The sequence below is a fragment of the Haemorhous mexicanus genome, chromosome 5, assembly GCF_027477595.1.
Source record: "Haemorhous mexicanus isolate bHaeMex1 chromosome 5, bHaeMex1.pri, whole genome shotgun sequence".
NCBI classification, from domain to species: domain Eukaryota; kingdom Metazoa; phylum Chordata; class Aves; order Passeriformes; family Fringillidae; genus Haemorhous; species Haemorhous mexicanus.
Window position 1 is genome coordinate 15,630,916 of NC_082345.1, and position 19,945 is coordinate 15,650,860.

Below are 19,945 nucleotides of genomic sequence, written 5' to 3' on the forward strand. Positions count from 1 at the left end.
AAAAAACAGACCAGTAGCTATTATCCCATGCTGCATTCTCCAGGTAGAAGGGGCATAAATCATCCAGTGTTGTGTGTCATATTACACCTGTTCTGAGTCCCTTTCAATATCCCAGCCCAGAATAACCTAAGGACACAGTGACAGTCTCAGCACTACAAAACCTATTGCTTTTTCTGATTTTTGCAAGATCACTTCCACATTTTCAATAAATTGCCAAAACAAAAGAAGCCTTGAAAAGAACAACATTAATATTTTTATCTTGCTGCTAATGAAATCAAGTAAAATTTTCTGCAGGTGTTTAGAAAGTAAGAATGATATGCTAAAATAGGCCTCAATAAAGCTCAACACTTTTCAAGCGTTTTTGTGTCACTGGATGTCTTGAAATTTCAATTTACTGAATTGTACCTGAAATACAGCAGTGAACATTCCTGAAAAATGCCACTGGAAGGTGCATGCAGCCAATATGCACCAAAAACAAGAAGAACTACAAACTGCAGAGCTTAAGCAATTGTAATTGTATAAATTATTATTGTAATAGTTTCATTATATGTTGGTTGGGATTGGTTTTTTGGAGTTGTTTTTTCAGTATATCTCCATCAGCTTCTTTTCCAGTAGAGAATAATCCAGAAATCCTAATCCTCTGCTGCTTGTTTTTCAACAAACTCAGGTACAGTCATTTTTTACCCTTCCATGAATGGGAAATAAAAAGTTACCACAAAAAGAGTTTTTCATTTACATTTCTCATTCTGGAGTTTAGAGACAGATTTGCAACTACAGAGAAGGCAATACTTTCTTTTAAATCTACATTTAAATAGAATTTAGTTGCGCTCCCCTACAAGAAGCCAAATTCCCAAATTGTGGTCCACACAGGGTATCTGAGAGAGCCTGGAGGTGCTCAGGCTCAGAGTCAGTGCTGCAGGTAGTCCTCCTGAGTACAAAAACTGGCATCTCTTGGACAGATTTCAGGCTCAGCCTTGGTACACAGTGCTATGTGAAAAGATTAGATGTCTGAATGCATATATATATCAGCATCCTCACCCTGTGGGAGCAGCAGAAGGACCCCAGGAGAAAGTATATATGACAAACTCACAATAAAAGTCAGCTTTTACACATGGAAAACTGAGGTATAGACAAAGTCTTTATTTCTGGTTAAAACCACATGGCAGGCAAGAAATAGCATTGCTGAATTTTCACTTAGTGACTTTACAAAATCTGTAAAGTCTGCATTGCAGGAAGGCAACTTTCATCTCTGTGTGTTTGTGTGCTACTTCTGGTACTTGGTGCCAGTGACCTGCTAATCCTGAGAGGGATTCCACTAGATTGAGCACCAGAAGTTCCAGGCTCTGTCATCTCTACAGATTAAAGCTGCTCAAAGTTGTACCTTAAAGTTTCTAAACCTCACAAGTCTACAGAGCATCATTTCCTGGGGTTCTGCTATTGTCCAGATCATCTCACAGGTTATTCCTGGCTTTACTTTTACTTTTGCATCTTCACATAGATATCCTTTACAATCCAAGAAGTTTGAAACTCCACATTTCTACTGAACGTTGTTTTCTTGGAGGAATGCATGGAAAGTACCCAAACAGGCTATTTTTGGACACACAGTTAAGAAGGAGAGAGAGGAGCTTGGGGAAAGAAACACCCATGCTGATTTTAATCAAATTTGGCAATCTAATTCATGATTTTAATCAAGAATTAGATTGCCAAATTTCAGCTAAATGAGCATTTTAATGACTTGGTTAAAACCTGCATTTATGAAGGAAACCCTGACAGAGAAAGCATAAAAGGATCTAATTCAACACACTCAAACAGTCCCCATTTCATTTGATAACCAGCCTGTTAACACACAGCCTGTTACCCAGCCAACAAGGGCAAGTGTTTCAGGGAAGAAAAGCCAGGACAAAAGAAAAATAATCCACTTTTCAAATCTTTCATCTTCATTAGTCTTGCTTTGTTCTTTGTTAATGTCATACTGATTAGCTTTCGATAAATCCAAAGGACTTTTGCACAATTTCAAAGACTTTCAGTGGCATTCAAAGGACTTTTGCCATCTTATTAACTTGCCAGACAAAGACTGGCTACAGCTCTACCTCGATAAACTCCATTCAACCCCTCCTCAGCATCACCACAGAGCTCCTGATAATCATCATGCAAGCAAAGTTTAAACATCTTAAAAGGCCTTTTCTTTCAGGATTGTATTTTCCTCATGAGCCATGTCTTAACAGATCAGACAAGTTTCCAGGGAGCACTGGAAAAGCTGAACCTCTTTGTCTGCTTCAGGCTAGTCAAAAACAGGAATAAGAAGCAGCTTCAACACTTTCCTGTCCTGATTTTTCACCCTCATTACCAGAAGAAAGATTATCTTGATGGCATTTCCAGTTGCTGTGTAAGCAATGGCAGGCCAGCATTTTGCCATGCCTAAATCAGCACAGACTTAAAGGTCTCACACAAGCAGCATAAGCTGGAGTAGCTCCATGTCATGAGTGGTAACTGGGAAATTTAATTTCTTCTACAGGGATCAAGGGCAGAGAACATGAAACCAGTGCTCAGCCCCACTCAGCCATATCCCATTGTGTAGAGGAAGTCAAAAGGAAGAAAAATGTCTAAGAGGTCCTTAAGTGTAACTTAGATGCTGGGCCATAACCTTAGTCTGAGCTTCAGCAGCTCTGTCAACCTGTGTTATAGAAAAGAAAGCATCCTCATCTCTTCAGGAGTGATGTTCTAAATATTAATACCCCATTATGCCTTTCAGTGGTCCTCACAGGACTAACTAGGGATGATTGAATTAGACTGACGTTGCTACTGTTAAAAAAAAAACGAAACCAAAAACCACAGGCACACAAAACCACAAAAACAATAAAAAACAAAGGAGGGAAGTCTTGGAAACCTCCATCAAGCATCACAGAGGCACAAATACATTTGAGTAAAAGCTTTTCACGTGATCTTGAAAAAACAAACAAAAATAATGCACTTAAGGACAGACACAGGTTTACATTTGCTGTTTTGGAAGACACCAAAATGCAAGATGTATTTTTAGTAACATAATTAGGCCTTGTAATGACTAAATGACAATAAAAGCTGTATTAATATCTTTCTACTTCCTCACTCCTAAAGCTTGTATATGCACAAACATGGCCCCAGTGCAGCCACCTTCAGGCAGGATCGAAAGAGCTGAACACTCTCACAGATCACAATTTCAAACGAGCTGGCTGGAGGAAAAAACTTTCCTCTGAGATCCAGATTTATGAAGGTGTTTGCACACTGACAGAATCCACCAAAGTCAAGACAAGTCAGGTCAAGAAATTTAGCCACATGCTCAAGAATTTAAAAACCTTGGAGAAATCTAGTTCTGGGTTTTGTTAAATGGACATCTAGATCTGTCACTTTAAAAAGCCATATCCAAGTCTGCAGAACAGGTCAGGCTGGCTCTGTAAATCAGTAATCCATCCTCCTCCTCTGGATCTCTTCCATCTCTTCATGCATAGCTGTAAATTATCCTTCTTTCCTTATAGAGCTTTAAAACAAACCCACACTCCTATGAGACAGAAAAACTGAAATAAGGCTTCCAGTGCTCAGTTCACCCTGTCACCTTGGTAAACCCTTTTTCTTATGAGAACATTTAATCAGACAGAAAATAATCAGAATGCGGTGCTAAAATTTAATCAAGAGACACTGGGGAAAAACAGCCCAAAGGGAAGGTTTTGAAGCAATCTCCAGGTGAGGAGGTACCACAGTACCAAGGAATGAAATCTGTGAGGAGATGTGTGAAGGCCTTGGTAGATGCTGCCATCTCCTGGCATCTTCTCTGGCTTACAAACTGCTCCTGAGCAAAAGCTAGCTCACATCTCAGTTAAACAAGGCCATTTTTATTTCATTTTATTTGTTACTTGCCTCACTCTTCTGAAGGCAGAAGGAACCACAGAGCACTTAACACTGTGGTCTCCCTCTCTGCATGACCAGGGCATGACCACAAGTCCTTCTGCAAAGGTTTGTTTCCATGTCAAATAAAAAAGAAAATAAAATTACACTGGCAAGCTGTGGTTCTGTTGTTGCTTCCTAAATAAAAAACATCTCTATCAGTAGTTCAGTTTCCAACAAGTGGATAACAAAAGGCCTAAGTTATGGACTTCAAATAATCAATCTCAAATGCCTTCATAAAACATCCTATGCAGGACTCCATTTTCCAACAGTTTTAGGAAGTGGAAGAAAAGTCCATAAAACTACAGACAGTTTCCTCAGGGCACCAGGAGTTTAATCCTGGTTTATAGCCTCAAGTTTAAGAACTGATTTGCCTTTTACATTTCTTTTATCTTAGCTAATGCTGAGTATACCATTACCCATACAATTATGTAATCTTTATTAAAATCTCATTAAATGCTTTGTTTTCCATTCTTGTGGCATCTTTACTATTCAGAAGGCAGGAGAGGATTATTTTCTCTCAATATTAGCTTGAGTATGTACTCAGCTATCTCCACCATGATCCCAATCAAGTGATTATTACAACAGGCTTAAATTTACTATGAAGGGCATGGTCCTGTCCATCTGCTTAAATGCATAGTATAACAATATCTATAACATGGAAGGTTAATATTTTTAATCACAGAATCATAGAATGATTTGGGTTGGAAGGGACCTTAAAAATCCTCTAGTGCCAACCCACTGCCAGGGACCGTAAAAGCAAAATTTAACAGCAATTCTCAATTTAAACTGAATGATGTACATAAGCTTCTCTAAACAGAAAGGGGCAGCTTGGGGCAATTTTGACCAAAAAGTAGAGTCAGGTAATATGGGAAGAAATTATTCAAGACAGACAAGAGAAATGTGAGTAACTTCTACTGGCCATTGATCCAAGAGCAAGTGGCTTACACCACAGTGTGGTGAAAATCAGCTGACAGTCCTGCAAAGCTTCAGCAGTCCCTCCCAAAACACTCATGCTCTGGTGCCTTAGCTCAGTGACCCTGTTCCAGCACAGACTATTCCCTCTTCCCCATGCCTACACCACCTCAGGGACAGCACCTTGTGTCTGCCCAATCCAACACCTGAGGAAAAAGGACATTTCTGAAGCCTGTATTGCCACTGCAGTGCTCCACCACTGCACTACAGCCTTGCAAGTTGGACTGGACTTCCTGTTCAATTAATATTCATCTGTCATTGCATCTCATGTGTGTGTAACCCTGCGCTGCTCAGCCCAAATAAATTCAATCATCCCCACCTTCAAAAGAGTATTTAGTACTAAAATAATCCTAAAGCTGGAAGGGTGTTTTATGCAGGATTTCAAGAACAGAGTTTAGAACAAAACTCTGATCAGTTGATCCAGCTTAATTACTGTAATTGATTACAGCTTAAACCCTGCCCTTTCACTCTTACAGAGAGAGGAAGGAGAACTCTATAAGAAAGCCAGAGAAGTTTTCCACAGCAGTAATTGTTTATGGCCACAGTTCTGGCTCCCATTTTACCTGCTTTATCTTAATTCATTGAGTTTAGTTGAGTTAATTTGGTGCTAAAGGCCTCACTAGATTTACTGCCATATTTTGGCCAAGGTATCTAGTAACTAATCTATTCAGCTAGGTAAAACAGAATTATCACAGATTTTTTTCTTACAAATTCTGCACAGTGATTATGCACATGTTCATGAGGTTTCACAAGCAACATACCATGGCTTATCTATTGTCTACTGCAATATCTGAGATCAGCATATGATTTGATAGATGCAGATATATTTTGTAATTATTTTAGCCACACCTGAGAAGTTGAATATGAAATGACAGACTTATCCTGCATTTCTTGTGTGTGGGCACACATATCAGTTTAACAGCCTCATAAAACAATTGTTTAGAGTTTCAGTATGAATTGCCCAGTTTAGAAATCACAGAACCAGAGCTGCTCTAAATGTGGGGAACAATATTAAAAGTGCATGTTTTGGTTCAGCACAATTGATAAGCTGATACTCAGTTCAAAGAGACTTTAATCTTGGCAATTTAAAATATTTAAAAGGTTATGTGTGTTCATGAGAAAGGCACAGCTGTGTGGTCCCAACCTGCAGCATCTGCAAAGCTATTCAAGCAAACTGCAGCTCACTCCCACACACACACACACAGATGGCTTTGGGTGCCTTCGACATGGGCTACATGCACTGAAAAGACTTTTGGGAAAATCTTTGTTACTTTGAAACATCCAATTTTCACCTAACCTTACAGCCTCTCTTTATAAATGTAAAGCTTCAAAATAACTTGGGTCATTTTCCTGTAACCAGGGCTATAAAAGGATCTTCAGCAGAACTTTTTCTAAAAGACTGCTGACTCTGTGAAGATGGGAATAAAACTCTGTTCTGAGAATGAAACTCAGCAGCCTGGATCTTAGCTGGTGGCTTAGTGCCTAAATCTGCTGAAGATATGGCTCAGATCTTTTGGGTGAAAACAAGCCCTTATGACACTAACAGCAGAACTCCTGCTGTCTCTAAAGAAGACAATTTCTCTTTCCAATTTTTCAGCCAAGTATTTGGTTCCACTTCTTTGGGAATGTCTAAGCCTGTGGCTTAAGTTTTCCTAATATCAGACATCATTACCAAGTACCCAGATTTCCAATGTGCCAAATCTTATCACCAAACATCAAACTCTTTGTTCAGTATATTTCTCCTGTGTCTTAAGTACTTGTGTGAGAGCACACAGACACTGTCAGTGACCCAGGGTGTGCAGAGCAGCAGAGGAAGGGCAGTGCAGGTGTGTGGAATCACCAAGAGTCTCCCACTGTGACTCCTTTAGCAGTGGGCCTTTCAGGGTGGCTCACCTTCAGCCCAAAGTCTGGGAGAAGGATCTAGGTTGCTTTAAGGTATTAGTAGGTCTTAAAGAACTTCAAAGCACAGTAATTAAAATTAGTCTAAATAATGCCAAGTGGAAAGAGGATTAAAAGAAATACTACTACTTGAGACTGTGTCAGAAGTCAGAGATATCAGAGGTCTTTGAAAGGCAACAAAAGTCAGATGACTTTTTGTACTTCTCAGGAACACGGAATTTAGGATTTACACATCCTGACTTCATCCTCTCTCAAGTTTATAACAATTAGATTTACAAGTACTCACCTATGTTTTTTTACTGAACAATGGTATTGCCTCACTTTTTTTTTTTTAATTAATTTGCTTACTGTAGTATTGAAACACCTTTATCAGCTTTAATTTCCTTAGTTCTGTGAGGCAAGCATCTTCAATTTTCTTAGTCCCCAGATTATGCCCTGACCTTAACAAGCTGCAGGGGCACCCCTCACAAGGAGGCTCAGGAGTGACCCACCAATCCCAGACTAGACTAACCAGTTACATCTGGCACAGGATGACTCCAAGAAAAGAGAAGGCACAGGCTGCTCACACAAGGTATGAGAGGAGAAAAGGGAGGCACGCAAGTGAAGGACACTTCTGCTCCTTGTCTGAGGGTTGACCCACGCAAGATTGCCCTGCAGAGGCCTCCATGGCACACATCAAGCTGATTTAAGGGAGGATGAAGTAAGAAAAAAGACAGTTATAAACAGTGATGAATCCTGATTTACAGCAGCTCAAACTGTGACAGAAATTGCATCTTTAGCCAACAAGAGAATGCTTAAAAGATTTGGGAATTTTCTTCTTGTGTTTGTACTTTTTATTCTACTCTAGATACCTTTATCAAATAAGCTTAAACAAAATCAGGTCATGGCAATGTGTGACGCTGTTGATAATCCATACCATGAGTAATCTCCCTGTGCTGCCAGAGAACAGATAAATGTTCAGTAGGCTTTGCCCAACTGATTTAAAGTTAGGTCACGCACACGAGGTGTCTGCCTGCCTGTTCATAAATCTTTGACGTGTCTGGCTGGCTGGTGTGTTGTGCCTGACATACGAACTGTACAAAATACAGTTCACAGGGTTTTATTACAGCAGTACCTTTAATATCTCCACCAGAGGCATTTTACACCTGACAGACACAGTCACCAGTGCAGCTCTCCAGCCACTAATGCAGCTCTCCAGTCCCAGCAGATCATCTCTGTTCAACCCAAAAGCTCTTCCAGCTCTCACTCTGCTGTTGCCAATTATATTCTCCATATTAGAAGTCTGCCTTATGGGGATTTCCTTTCCAGAGGTAGAAAGGACCTAAACTCAGTTCTGACATTCAGTGCAGCGTGGCACCTCTTCACCTGAAGCTTTTTCACCTGAAAATCCCCCAGACAGAGCCTCTGGTGGAAGAAGGAAGCCCATCAGTATGCTCAATGCTTTTCCTGACTCTCCAGCAGCTCAGCTAGTAAAATCTTCCTACTGGGTGCATCCCTCACTATAAGCAGAAAGCAAAATACTCCCATTCTCAGGTGGGAGTACTGGTTGCCTCTTGAAAATTAGCTATTATTAGCAGTCCACTGTTTATGTTTTGATAGTGGCCTTGACATAATTAGAAATAAATGAAAGTTTGATAGCTCCTGTTTGCTCTTCCTCTGAATTCAGTGCAGGCTGTTACAGGAGCTGGAACACAAAAGCAGCACCCTGGGAATACTAAAGAGTTGTCTGCATACAGAAGCTGCACTGCTATAAATCTAACTCAAGCCAGCCAGAGCAAGTCTTTTTTCAGGGGTTCCCTAACATATAGTAATTTATAACTTTCTTCTTGCAGTAAATTTTTGCACTCATACTTCAAAGCATAAGTTAAAATAAGCAATCCTAACTAAATCAGTGGGAAAAAAACCCTACTTTTAACTCCATTGATAAAACTTGTACACAAACCTGTGTTAATATGGATTAGATAGGAGTCAAAAAGTTCACAGCTTTTTAATGGTTTTAATGGTTATCAAAATATCCAAGACTGTACCACTTCATACACTTCGTATTATCTGCTGTATTCCAGCTTGTCAAGAGCCATGTTTTATTTTTAAAGAGTCTTAAAATATATTAGGCTTCTCTTTTGGGGAGTCACAATATTCTTTTGCCTTAATACAAAGTACCAGATAGTAACTAGACAAGTTGCAACATCTTTCTCCTCTGGGACTTCCCAGTCCATCAAAAGGGGCAGAGACTTCCCCAGAACTTTTCTAATTCGAATTTTAGTCAAAAGGCAAGAGTGCAATAGCAGAACCCTGCAGCCTATATAATCACAATGAACTCGCATGACACCAATCCACAGTCCAACACCACTCCAAAAATCAAGGGCAAACAGGAGCAGAGAGATAACTGAGCCCCAGGGTTTTCAGTATAAACACGGTGGATATTTAACAGTGGTGTTTGCCCTGCAAGCCCTGGGTGCAGCAGTACAGGATGGCCCAGCAGGGGCCCAGTGTGGGACCTATGTGAAGATCTACACTGCAGACCCACCTGCTACAGCAGTTCTGAACCAGCAGGACTTGGTTAGGCAGCACACAAACATTTGTTTAACTGGCATTCTTACCTCTGCAGCCAAGTAGTTTCCAGTTGCCAAATGCTTAAATCTAAACAAGCTATTCCACTGTCCTGCCCCTCCCCGGCAAGGGTCATGGTGGACAACCTAAAAGAAGAATTTAGATCTTAATCCTGCTCCTCAAGATCATACTTCAGGTCACTGACATTTCCTGCAGCTCACTCCTAATAAAAATATGCAAACAACATCATTACAGCCTGCCAAAGAGAGGAATTCTGTGCTTACATGAAGCTCACCATAGATAACAACTACTTACATTTACTTTTTGCCAAGTGCCAGGAATTACTCCTCCTATTACTTTCTGTGCTTTCATTAATTTATTCCCTGCAAACATGATGAGCCAAATTTTGCTTTTTAGTGACATGCTGTGAATCTGCAGCTCAAGAAAGTAAGGAGAGCTGTTCTACACTGCTAGGCACTACTTAAATGCAAAATTCAAACCATCTTACATTATTTTACCAATTATACCAGCTCTGTTTTTGTCAATATTAGGGGCTTCTGAAAATTTTTCATTCAAGTGATATATCCTTATATCATCTGAAATATCACAGGTTATTTCTTTTATCCCTTGACTGAGCTGTAGGTCGTTTGCTTTCTTCAAATCTAGCAGTGTCTGTCTCCTTTAAGGAGGAATCTCCAATAAGTACACATGAAATACACTCTACTCCAGACAATCCTTACCCACACAAATCAACCATTTTTCTGAAGACTCTGTTCTAAATACCCAAAGATTGTCCATCACACAGGAACTTTTGGGTATACAGGAGTTACATTATTGTAGTATCAAGGATTTGAGACATATCAATTTCCAATGTTTCTTAGTTGAACAAAAATATTTACTAGTTCCCTTCTCAAAATCACCCACATTCACAAGACCACCTTTATTCAGATTTACTTTAAACAAATGTTGATGTGTTGTGTGATGTTTGGGAGATTTCCTGTCAGCCACGGATTTCCATTTTTTATACTGCACATGAAGTTAAGCATAAACACTCAAAACTCAGGAGAGGTGAGTGTCCTTTGATTGGCTTTGGTAAAATCACACCATTTACGTCAAGTCTGAATTTGAAATTTGACTCTCCCTCATTTCAGTACAGGCAAATATAGTAAGAAAGCCTCCTGTCTCCACACACACAGAGCAATAAAGCAGCTCGTCAGGGTTCATCCTACACAAACCACTTCATGAAATAATAATAGTTACAGGGGGTGTGTGATGATATCAGGAGCCTATGAATGACTCATGTTGTGCTGAATTTTTTTTACTGAGCCCTGGCCTTCAGGTCCTAAAATATTTATACAGAGAAATAAAAAAGACCTCTATTTCCCACAGTGCTTTAGAACTTGTTGCAGACGTGGCTGACTGACGTAACGTAGTGCGGAGGAAAATGTGTTGTTTCTTCTCATATTCATCACAGGTCAGAAACTTCTCTTGCTCTGCATGAAACAGCCTCACAACATCTCCCTAAAGAAATAAGAAAAAGAAGCACTGTTAAGTGGTAGGCAAAGCCTCCAGAGTTATTTTCTATTTGTAAAAGCTCCAGTGATGCCAGCAGAGCTGATAGAAAGAAAATACTTCTGAGTTTCCTATTGCTGGAGCAGGTACCAAACGAAGAGCATTCAATCTTAGGACCAAGTCTGGAAATTAGATGGGGTAATTCAGTCCTGCAGGAGACCCATGGCCTTTTGGGAAAGCACCACAATGAACAGTGGGCAAAAATTTACCTGAAGGTGATTTTTAATTCTAGTTAACTTTACTAAATTGATTTCTTTGTTTCTAATCTCACTATTTAAGGGAAGAGATTTTTCTAACATTCTATTATCTTATCACTTCTATTCTGCAATCAACACCAACACACCCTCTCTATTTCTTCTGCTGGAATCATTTTTGTTTCCTCCTGCCTCTCTCCAAGACTTGAAACACTATCCTTAAGTGGGTCTACATAAAGATACCATTTTCCCTTTCAAACTCTTCCTCAAAAACTGCTGGTACCTTGACACCTATCGAAAAAATAGCCATTGAAAATGATTTATTAAGGTACATGTGAGGACAAATTAAGCTTAGCTCTAAAATGAAAATGTAAATTATCACAGCGATTAATCTACAGGCATGAAACTGTGCAATTCCTCAGCATGTAAAGCTACATTGTCTTATTACAGTTATTGTTACAGTTACTTGGAACATCTCCATAAAGTCCTTATTTCTTCTTTTATTCACGAGGTAATATTTCTCTACAGTTAAATACAGTAAGACTTTTTGGATTCAAAAAACAATTTAAAAATCATACTTACTCCTTTCAGTACATCATCTCGGTAACTACTAAATTTCATGAACAAAGTTATTTTCCAGCTTGTGTTACAGTTGACAGCATTCACCTTTAGAGAAAAAAAATCTGATTATAGTATATGGGGATGGGTTTTTTTTTTTTTTGAGACATTCCATTCTTCTGAAAGACCACACCTCATCTAGGATGGCAGGGGACATGGCTTAGCTACATATTTGTACAGCTGTTAACACTGGTCCTGAAGCTCTCAGGTGCTAATGATTGTAATGTTGGAGAAGACTGGGTGGGGAAATGCTGCTCTGTTTGCTGACAGCCTACCAAGAACAGCCCAAAGGGATACTGAGTAAGGATTTACTCTTACCTCAGAGTTTGAGATACTCAAGGAAACCTCACAGAGTTATCACTGCAGCAAGAATATTTCATCTTGGGTTTTTGAGGCTAAGCTGGAACCAGTTTTTAAGGCTGACTTGGAGTCCATCATGGGCTCACAGTGGGTTCTGATTACCAGTAAAGCACAACACATCACAGAATGGCCTGAGCTGGAAGGGATGTAAAGATCATCCCGTTCCAAGCCACTGCCATGGGCAGGGACACCTTCCACTATCCCAGCTTGCTCAGAGCCCCATCCAGCCTGGCCTTGGACACAGCCAGGGATCCCGGGGCAGCCACAGCTTCTCTGGGCACCCTGTGCTACCAGAAGGATGGTGGAGGCACAAGGGACACCAAAGAAGGCCTCAAGCATCTGCAGCCCTTTATTGTTCTACAGTACATCCTTTTACACTCTTCACCTTGCATGCGTTGCACCTGTGTGCCCTCTGTGCCCTTTGGTGATTGGTCAGCGCACCTGGGCACTCCAGGTCTCATTGCCTTCAATGCTGTTCCCCTGTCCTGCACAACTGTAGCCACAGCCCCACTCCCAATTACCACAAACTGTGTGCCTACAATACTGTGCCAGGTCCTCACCACCCTCATAGCGCACAATTTCTTCCTTATATCCAACCTAAACCCTCTCTCTGTCAGTGTGAAGCCAATTCCCCTTGCCCTGTCACTCCAGGCCCTTGTCAAGAGTCTCACTGTGGCCTTGAGAGCCCACAGGAAAGACTGAGGTCACTCCAAAGCCTTCTCTCCTCCAGGCTGACCAGTCCCAATTCCCTCAGCCTTTCTATGACCATCTCAGATCCTGCCCTCCTGAACTCACCTCTTTGCAGCCAGGGTTGTCTAGAAGCTCAATGTTGCTGGCGTGCAGAGGCTGTCCTGCATTGACCGGCATGAGAACAACTTTATCTCCCACCACAACCTGGAAGTCAGAAATAACTACTTAGGTCTAAATTGCATTTTATCTAATAAAATGAAGTAATGTAGCATATTTAGAAAATTATTCAAATGCATGCTCTAGGAGTGGCACTTGGTGAATTAATTTGCAGACAAGTCACACAGCAGGTCTGTTCCCCCATGATCTGCAATCACTTGGGCTCAAGATTTCCAACTAATCAAGCCCTGCATTCCCAATAAGCATGTCCCCTGGTTCAGCAGAAACTCCAGACCATGAAATAGAAATGAAACTACAAATTCCAGGAGCAGCTCAGTTCATCCAAAAGTCACACTAAGTTCTCTTTATTCCAGAGAAAGCTTAGAAAGCAATCATGAGCCCCCAGCTCTGTGGACCATCTGCTGGCAAATGTCCTGACAGGCTCAGTAGCTCTCTGATTCAGACTGCTCAACTGCAACCTAGAAAGGCACAGAAATCACTGTAAATTCAGGAAGAGGTGAACACACTCCATCCCCTCTGCTGTTGCTCCCTAAGTGGTGTTTGAGCTCAGCACAGGCAGCAGGTACAACAGCTGAGAGACCTTCCCTCTACAAGAGGAATTCCTGGCTGGCTCCCTGCAAGCAAATTCCCATGCCCTTGCAATTCTTTACAATATACAAAACTTTCTTCAGCCTGGAAACTGCTTGAGACATGCATATGGAGAATTCAATTCATGCCTGGAAGGGGGAAAAAATAACTAATAAAAAAATATCAATCCACATAGATTGGTTGGCACTGGGTCCTGATTTGCTTATGTTGTTCACAGCAATTTTGAGCACACATAGACATGAAGACATGTGGCTACATGTGATTTTTTACTAAATGAAATGCTGCACAAGCCATGCTTTCTTTTGGAAGACAAATAAATAAAAACACTTTCTGCACTGATCAGCACATTTCCTATGAAAAAGCTGAGCCCAGTTCAGCCTTGTGCAACTTCAATGCAGGTGAATTTGGCCCCCTCATTGCAGAGGTGAAAAGGAAGGTTTGCCCGTTCTTTACCAACACAGCTAAAATAAACAGTACCATAAGACAGTGTCACCATGCTCAGATCACACACAGAAATCCTACTTGATCCAAGGCATGGAAACAAGTTCACAAACAGAATCAAAATAATGACTATAAGACACATTTCTTATGCAATACATTCCTGCATGCCATGCTTCACACAGACATTACTTACAGCCTGCTTTAAGAAGTTATGACCAGACAATTCATTAACCAAAATACCACCAGGTTTGCATCCTGCAAAGTGGAATCAGGACTTCAAAATTGTTGCATGTACACCAGGACTACCAACACTAAATCAGTAAGAGAGCACATCATTAAACATCTTATTTAAAAAGAAAAAAACAAAAACCACTAAAATGACAACTGCAGTGCAATCCACACAGCACCATTCCTGCTATCAGCGCATATTTCATTGTTCAGTCCATCTGGAAGCAGCTCTAGCCTTAATCAGTCCTATCTTCCATTGAAGAGCAGCTTCAAAAATTATGAAGATTCAATAAAAGTCTGCAGAAAAGACTGTACTTATGTCAATTACTGTAAATTTTCAGTCATATTTTTAAATTACTTTCATTGACTTGCAAAATTAATCAGTTGTTAGTGAAACTAAGCTAACCTTCTTTCAGAAAACGAAGTTCTAAATTATTTCACAAGGCTGAAAAGCTCTGATCACTTACCAGAAGAGTCACACTCGACTTCCTGGATCAGATTCCTTTTCTTTTAGGGCATATGGCATACCTTGCCTGCACTACCTGGTCAGTAGCAGCCATCCAAGCAGTAATTCAATCCTCACTGCTCTTGCTTAAAAGACTTTCTAAAACATGTTTTCTAGGGAATTTCCTCATTATAGCACAGAAATATAATTTTAAAAAAAAAAAATCAAAGTTTCTAAACAGAGTAGGGGCCTGATATACCAAGCTAACTCCATGAATTGAAAAGTTTCCATGTCTGGGAGTAAGTGAAAAGGAAGCAGTGGGTAAAAGACTGAAACCTCCCTCCATCTGTGAGAGAAAAATGAATTGGATTGCTACTCCTCTTGCTACTCCTGTCCTCTGTGAAACAGCTGCCTGGTTTGTGTATCTGTTGTAGAAGTAGAAATGCACAAAAGCAGAGAGAGCTACCAGAGCACTAATGTTTATCGCTGGAAATTTGCAAAGAAAATTGCCAAATCCTTTTGGGCCTAGTAGAAACAAGAAACAGCTTCCCTTTGTAAATTCCCTCTGTAAATTACAATGGCAAGCTGCCAGCTCTGAAAGGCAACCTGGAAACACAAAAAGAGCAGCAGGCCATTCCAAAGGAACCGAGTCCATTGAGTCAGGAATAAGCCCCCACGGCTCAGAGCCTGTCAGATAAATCCCCACGGGCATGGGCTGGGAAAGGGGTCTGGGGCTTGGGATGCCACTGCCATCACTGCACTGATCTGCCATCTTTGTAGATAGCAAGTCTGCTTCCAAACCCTCTTGTGTGCACAACAGTGGGAAATGGAACCAAAATCTCTGTAGTACTGAAGATGACTTTGGAGGCCAAGGATGGTTCTGCTGCTCTCAGCTGTAAGAGCCCACCATGGCTTTGCAGATGACAGGTGGGATGACAGGTCCTCCCTCTGGAGAGCATGACACACATACCTATTTTCCAGGCATGAGAATTTAAAAAGATGCTGAACTGATGTTATTCCAAGAAATTAAGCCAGAGCAACAAGTCACCCTTTTTTCTCTCCAAAGAAGGAAAAGAAATACCAGGCTAATGTTTGAGCCACGTTTGTTTTCCTCAGCTGAAAAGCCCTGCAGAGGCCCCCCTGAGAGCTATATTTGCTCTATTTCTCTGCAACAGGCTTTGAGAAAAAGGAGGATTTTCAAATACCCTTTTGATCACCACATGGAGCAGGGAAAGACTCTGAATCTAGGGATATTTGACCAGGAGCTGGGAATGCAGTCCTTCTCCTCTCCACAACAGATTGCAAAAGGAGTTGCAAGCAACCACACTCATCATCCTGGAGAGCATCCCAAGGGCTGGGTAACCACAAAATTAATGAGAGAAAATACACAAAAAAAGAGGCATTCCCTTCTACAATCCTAAGAAGGCTTTCACTGATTATGCACAGGGGAAAGCAGCCAAACATTTCCAGCCAGGTCTGCAATATAAAACCACACAAGTTCATCATCGTGTGGCCTTCCCAGAGGCAGATCTGAATTCTCCACATTGGGCACTTAACCAAGCCACAGAATGAAGAAGGGAGTTGTGATCTCACGGCACAGCTCTCAGATCTGCTGCAAAGAGCTCTCCTGTGCATTCTTCCTCTCATCAATATGCAAGACTCCAGCTGAAACCAACCCAGAAAAGGCTTTCCAGACTACTCTACCCAGCTCCAATCACAGAAACCATTTTCACATCAGAAGGGAATACAGATTTAAAGAAGGCTGATGTCTTTCCTAGAGACACTCTCTACTGACCCCTTGAAAAAAAATTATGACCACAAAACTTATAAAAAACCCAAAACCTTAAAAAAAAAAAAAGAATCTAGCATAAACTATGATTTCTTGTCAGCTTTGTAAATCTGCATTCAACAGGCAGACTTAGCAAAGAAGCCCCAAGCGAAAGGCTTGAATGTGGCAACACAAGAGATTCCAGACCACATAATTTAGTGACACTTTCCAGTTACACATGAAAGGTGAAAGTCCCAAGTACTCTTCTAATTTCTTCTTTCCTGAACTGAATCCATTATGAAACAGGCCAGCAGTGAAGAAGCTATACCTCCTGGAATTCTTCTCCCTTCTCCTTCTTAACACATTCAGTATTTCCACTTACATTGTCACCTTCACTCCTCAGTTTCCAGAAGGGCTGGATATAAAACCAGGAGCCCTCATTCCCTGCAGCATCCAGGGACACCCGCATAGCATTCTTCTCTAGCAGAGCTGGCAATCTCTTGTTGACTGTGAGGTATTTGTTGCTTTTTATGTGCAGTAGCTGGGAACAAAAAAAATTTTTTTTAAAAAGTACAGCTTTTAGTTGCTTTTTCTCCCTCCAGTCAAAAGAGGAGGCACAGGCTTTCACACTGCAGAGATTTTCTATAATAAATATAAATATAAAATATAACTAGAAGGCAGTTATCAAAGTATGCTAGAGTTTAGGAAGACAGATGATCCATCTCAGATTGTGAGAAATGTGTCAGGGATCAATTTTACAGCAGGGCAAGTGTCCATTGCAGTGCTCCCTTCAGGAATTACATCCATTACAGAAAAGTTGTACTGCACTTAAGAACTTAGCTCCTGTCTCATTTATATGTCATGAGATACAGATTACTTCAATGATTTAAAAGAAGCTGCACAGCACCTCTGTAGCATGATTTTGAAATAACTCTTGAAAATAAAAGACACATATTTACATTCAGATTCTAAACTGCAGCACCAAGAAATACACATAGAATTTTTATTATGACATATTATTTAAACAGGAATATACAGCACTTCTGGTCGGCTTTGAAACAGGCAGAAAAGTACAATATTGTAAACTTCACCAAGTTCTGTTTACCTGACCCTTGACAATCCAGATTATAGCGGGTAGATAGTTAATTTTCACTGTAACCTTGAAATGAAACAACTGTTTCCTTTCAAACACTGAGAAGGCAGATGGATTTCAATATGTTTACCTGGATGACGTTGCTGTATTTTACAATTTCACCCAACAGCTTTCTGTTCTCACTTTCATTCTGCTTTTGTTCCAGTTCTGCTGCATGCTGCAAGAGAATTACTATTTCTTTAGACTGTACAAAAGAAGTACGTGGAACACACAGTGCAAAATGGAAATGGCACCATATTTAAATCCTCCAGCCTACAAACATTACTGCACTGGAAATATTAGCACCCAAATCCTGACGCTGACTCTGACTTTTTTAAATTGGGACTCTGTCACAATTCATGGGGGACACCTGAGATGCATGCTATTTTAAAATTTTCCAAACCCAAAAGGTAATTCCAGGGGCCTTATTTCATCCAATAGAGGATAAAAAGGGGCCTATGATTAGCTTCTCCCTGTCACCACTCCTTTTACTTGTTGGGGTTTAATTGTACATAAACACATAGACTTTACAACAAAACAAAAACATTAGCTCACAATAGGCAACATTAAAATTAAACACAATAGACTGGGTCAAACACTGTCACAGAGCAAACTCTCCACTCCCAGCACTAATTGCTGCGTAACCCTGGCCACACACCATGTGCCTTCCTTGCTGGTTTTAACTGGAAGCACTGGTGACCTCCCCACTGCCCACAAAACTGTCATCCAGGTTTAACAGGACCTTGTTTTCACTTAATCGCATGCATTCAGCTACAACATCAGGCCAGCTGTTTTTCAGGTGCAGATGAGTTGTTCCATCCACACTGTATTTGAGACAAAATAAAATCTGCAAAAAGGTTCACAAAAGAATCACTTAGACTGAAGACAAGGGCAAACACAATTTTGAGGAATGCCCTGGCTAAAGCATTGAGGACATCTCTTTGTCCACTCTTCTGCCTAATTCCTGGTAAAGATTTCCAGCATTATTTAAACCAGGGCTCCATCCTGATTTTAACAACTCCATTTTTACATTATAAAATTTCTGAAAGGACTAGCTTGAGGACTAGCTTGTTTACAGCAAAGGCAAAACCCCCAACCCAAAGTAAAATAAACACCAGGTCAGGGGCTATAAATGCCAGTCAGGAGGTAGGAGAGCTAAGGAGAATACAGAGTTGCTATGGTGGCATAATAATACCCATCACAGTGGTTCCCAAGGCACTTGTTATTATTCTTTCTGGTGCTATTGTAATTCTACAGCCTGCAGATTGAGATAAGATTACAAATACAGATGTCTCTTACTTGAAGTTTCTTCAGCAGTGCTGCTTCAGTATGGTTGCCTTGTTTGGCTTGCTTGGCTTTCCAGTACTGCTTCTGGGCTGAATATCTGTTCATAGGACAAACCTTGAAAAGGCAGTCTGGGGAAAGATTGAAAGAAATACTCCTCAGTCATGTTGAAAGACATTTCCTTCATTTGTAAGTATATGTTGGTTAGGGTTTTTTGTCCAGAAATGTCCAGATACCAGTGTTTAAACACAGCCACCAAGTCAGCTTGGTGGCAATGATACCAGAAACAGGGTGGCACAACATTAGAGTTGAACCTAAAGCCTTTAAAGGCTCACAGGTTCCCATTTTGTGCAATTTCTGTAAGAGCCCCAGGCTGTGATCCTGCCATATCTGTCTGCTGCTTTGTTAGCACCCCAACATCACAGATGCACTGCTTGAAGGCACATGAAGCCTTGGAAGAGGGGTCCTGCTGTCTGTATGCCAGACACCTAGCTTGCCCAGCTCCTCTGGATCCAAGGGTGGCAGGGGCATTCAGCAGCCAGCCACCAAGCAGGTCCACGCAGAGTTTGGGTCTCTGGGCCTTCACGGAGTTGTTTTTACTGTTAGGGTTTTTTAATCAAAGTGACACAAGCTGAACATCACCACTGTCCAACAGACCAGGAAAAAAGCAGGTGAGGAGAGAGGAGCCACCTGAGCAGGGTGGCTGTGCAAATGAGAGAAAAAGATGAGGAGAAGGAGAAGGAGGAGGAGACTGCAGGCAATGCTGAGATGCTGAATAAGAAATGAGCAGCAAAGGAAAGAGAATATCAATACACCAACCCTCATCCCATCCCCACCACTTCCCCATGTGGAGTGAGGGGGCTGCATATCAAAGAAGGGGAGAGATGTCTGGAAGGAAGCCAAAGGGTTCTTCCCTAAATGCTTGTTCAATTGTTCATCTTCATTTCCCAAAACCGTAATCAATAATTGAAAGTTAATACTAATTGGCAAGAAACTGAATTTTGTAAAATTCCCTGACTCAAGGGGTTTTGTCCACTGGCAGTCCTATAAACTGGAAATAGAGGCTGATGGTTCATCTACAGCCAATTACTTTTAGAATGACAAAC

General features: G+C 40.9%; 1 protein-coding gene across 6 annotated transcripts in view; it reads right to left on the minus strand.

Moving 5' to 3' along the window:
- ITPR2 (inositol 1,4,5-trisphosphate receptor type 2) overlaps positions 1 to 19,945 on the minus strand; it is a 242,085-nt gene that overhangs the window by 187,158 nt on the left and 34,982 nt on the right. For 4 of the 6 annotated variants that reach the window (XM_059846044.1, XM_059846043.1, XM_059846046.1 and 1 more), the window contains 8 exons: positions 18,855 to 18,970; positions 18,298 to 18,402; positions 17,647 to 17,733; positions 16,806 to 16,964; positions 12,882 to 12,980; positions 11,691 to 11,774; positions 10,717 to 10,863; positions 9,393 to 9,488 (listed from right to left, as the gene is read on the minus strand). In XM_059846044.1, the coding sequence (XP_059702027.1) occupies positions 9,393 to 9,488; positions 10,717 to 10,863; positions 11,691 to 11,774; positions 12,882 to 12,980; positions 16,806 to 16,964; positions 17,647 to 17,733; positions 18,298 to 18,402; positions 18,855 to 18,970 (893 nt within the window). The remainder of the gene's footprint in view (positions 1 to 9,392; positions 9,489 to 10,716; positions 10,864 to 11,690; positions 11,775 to 12,881; positions 12,981 to 16,805; positions 16,965 to 17,646; positions 17,734 to 18,297; positions 18,403 to 18,854; positions 18,971 to 19,945) is intronic. The other 2 variants (XM_059846045.1, XM_059846047.1) reach the window with 1 other exon arrangement.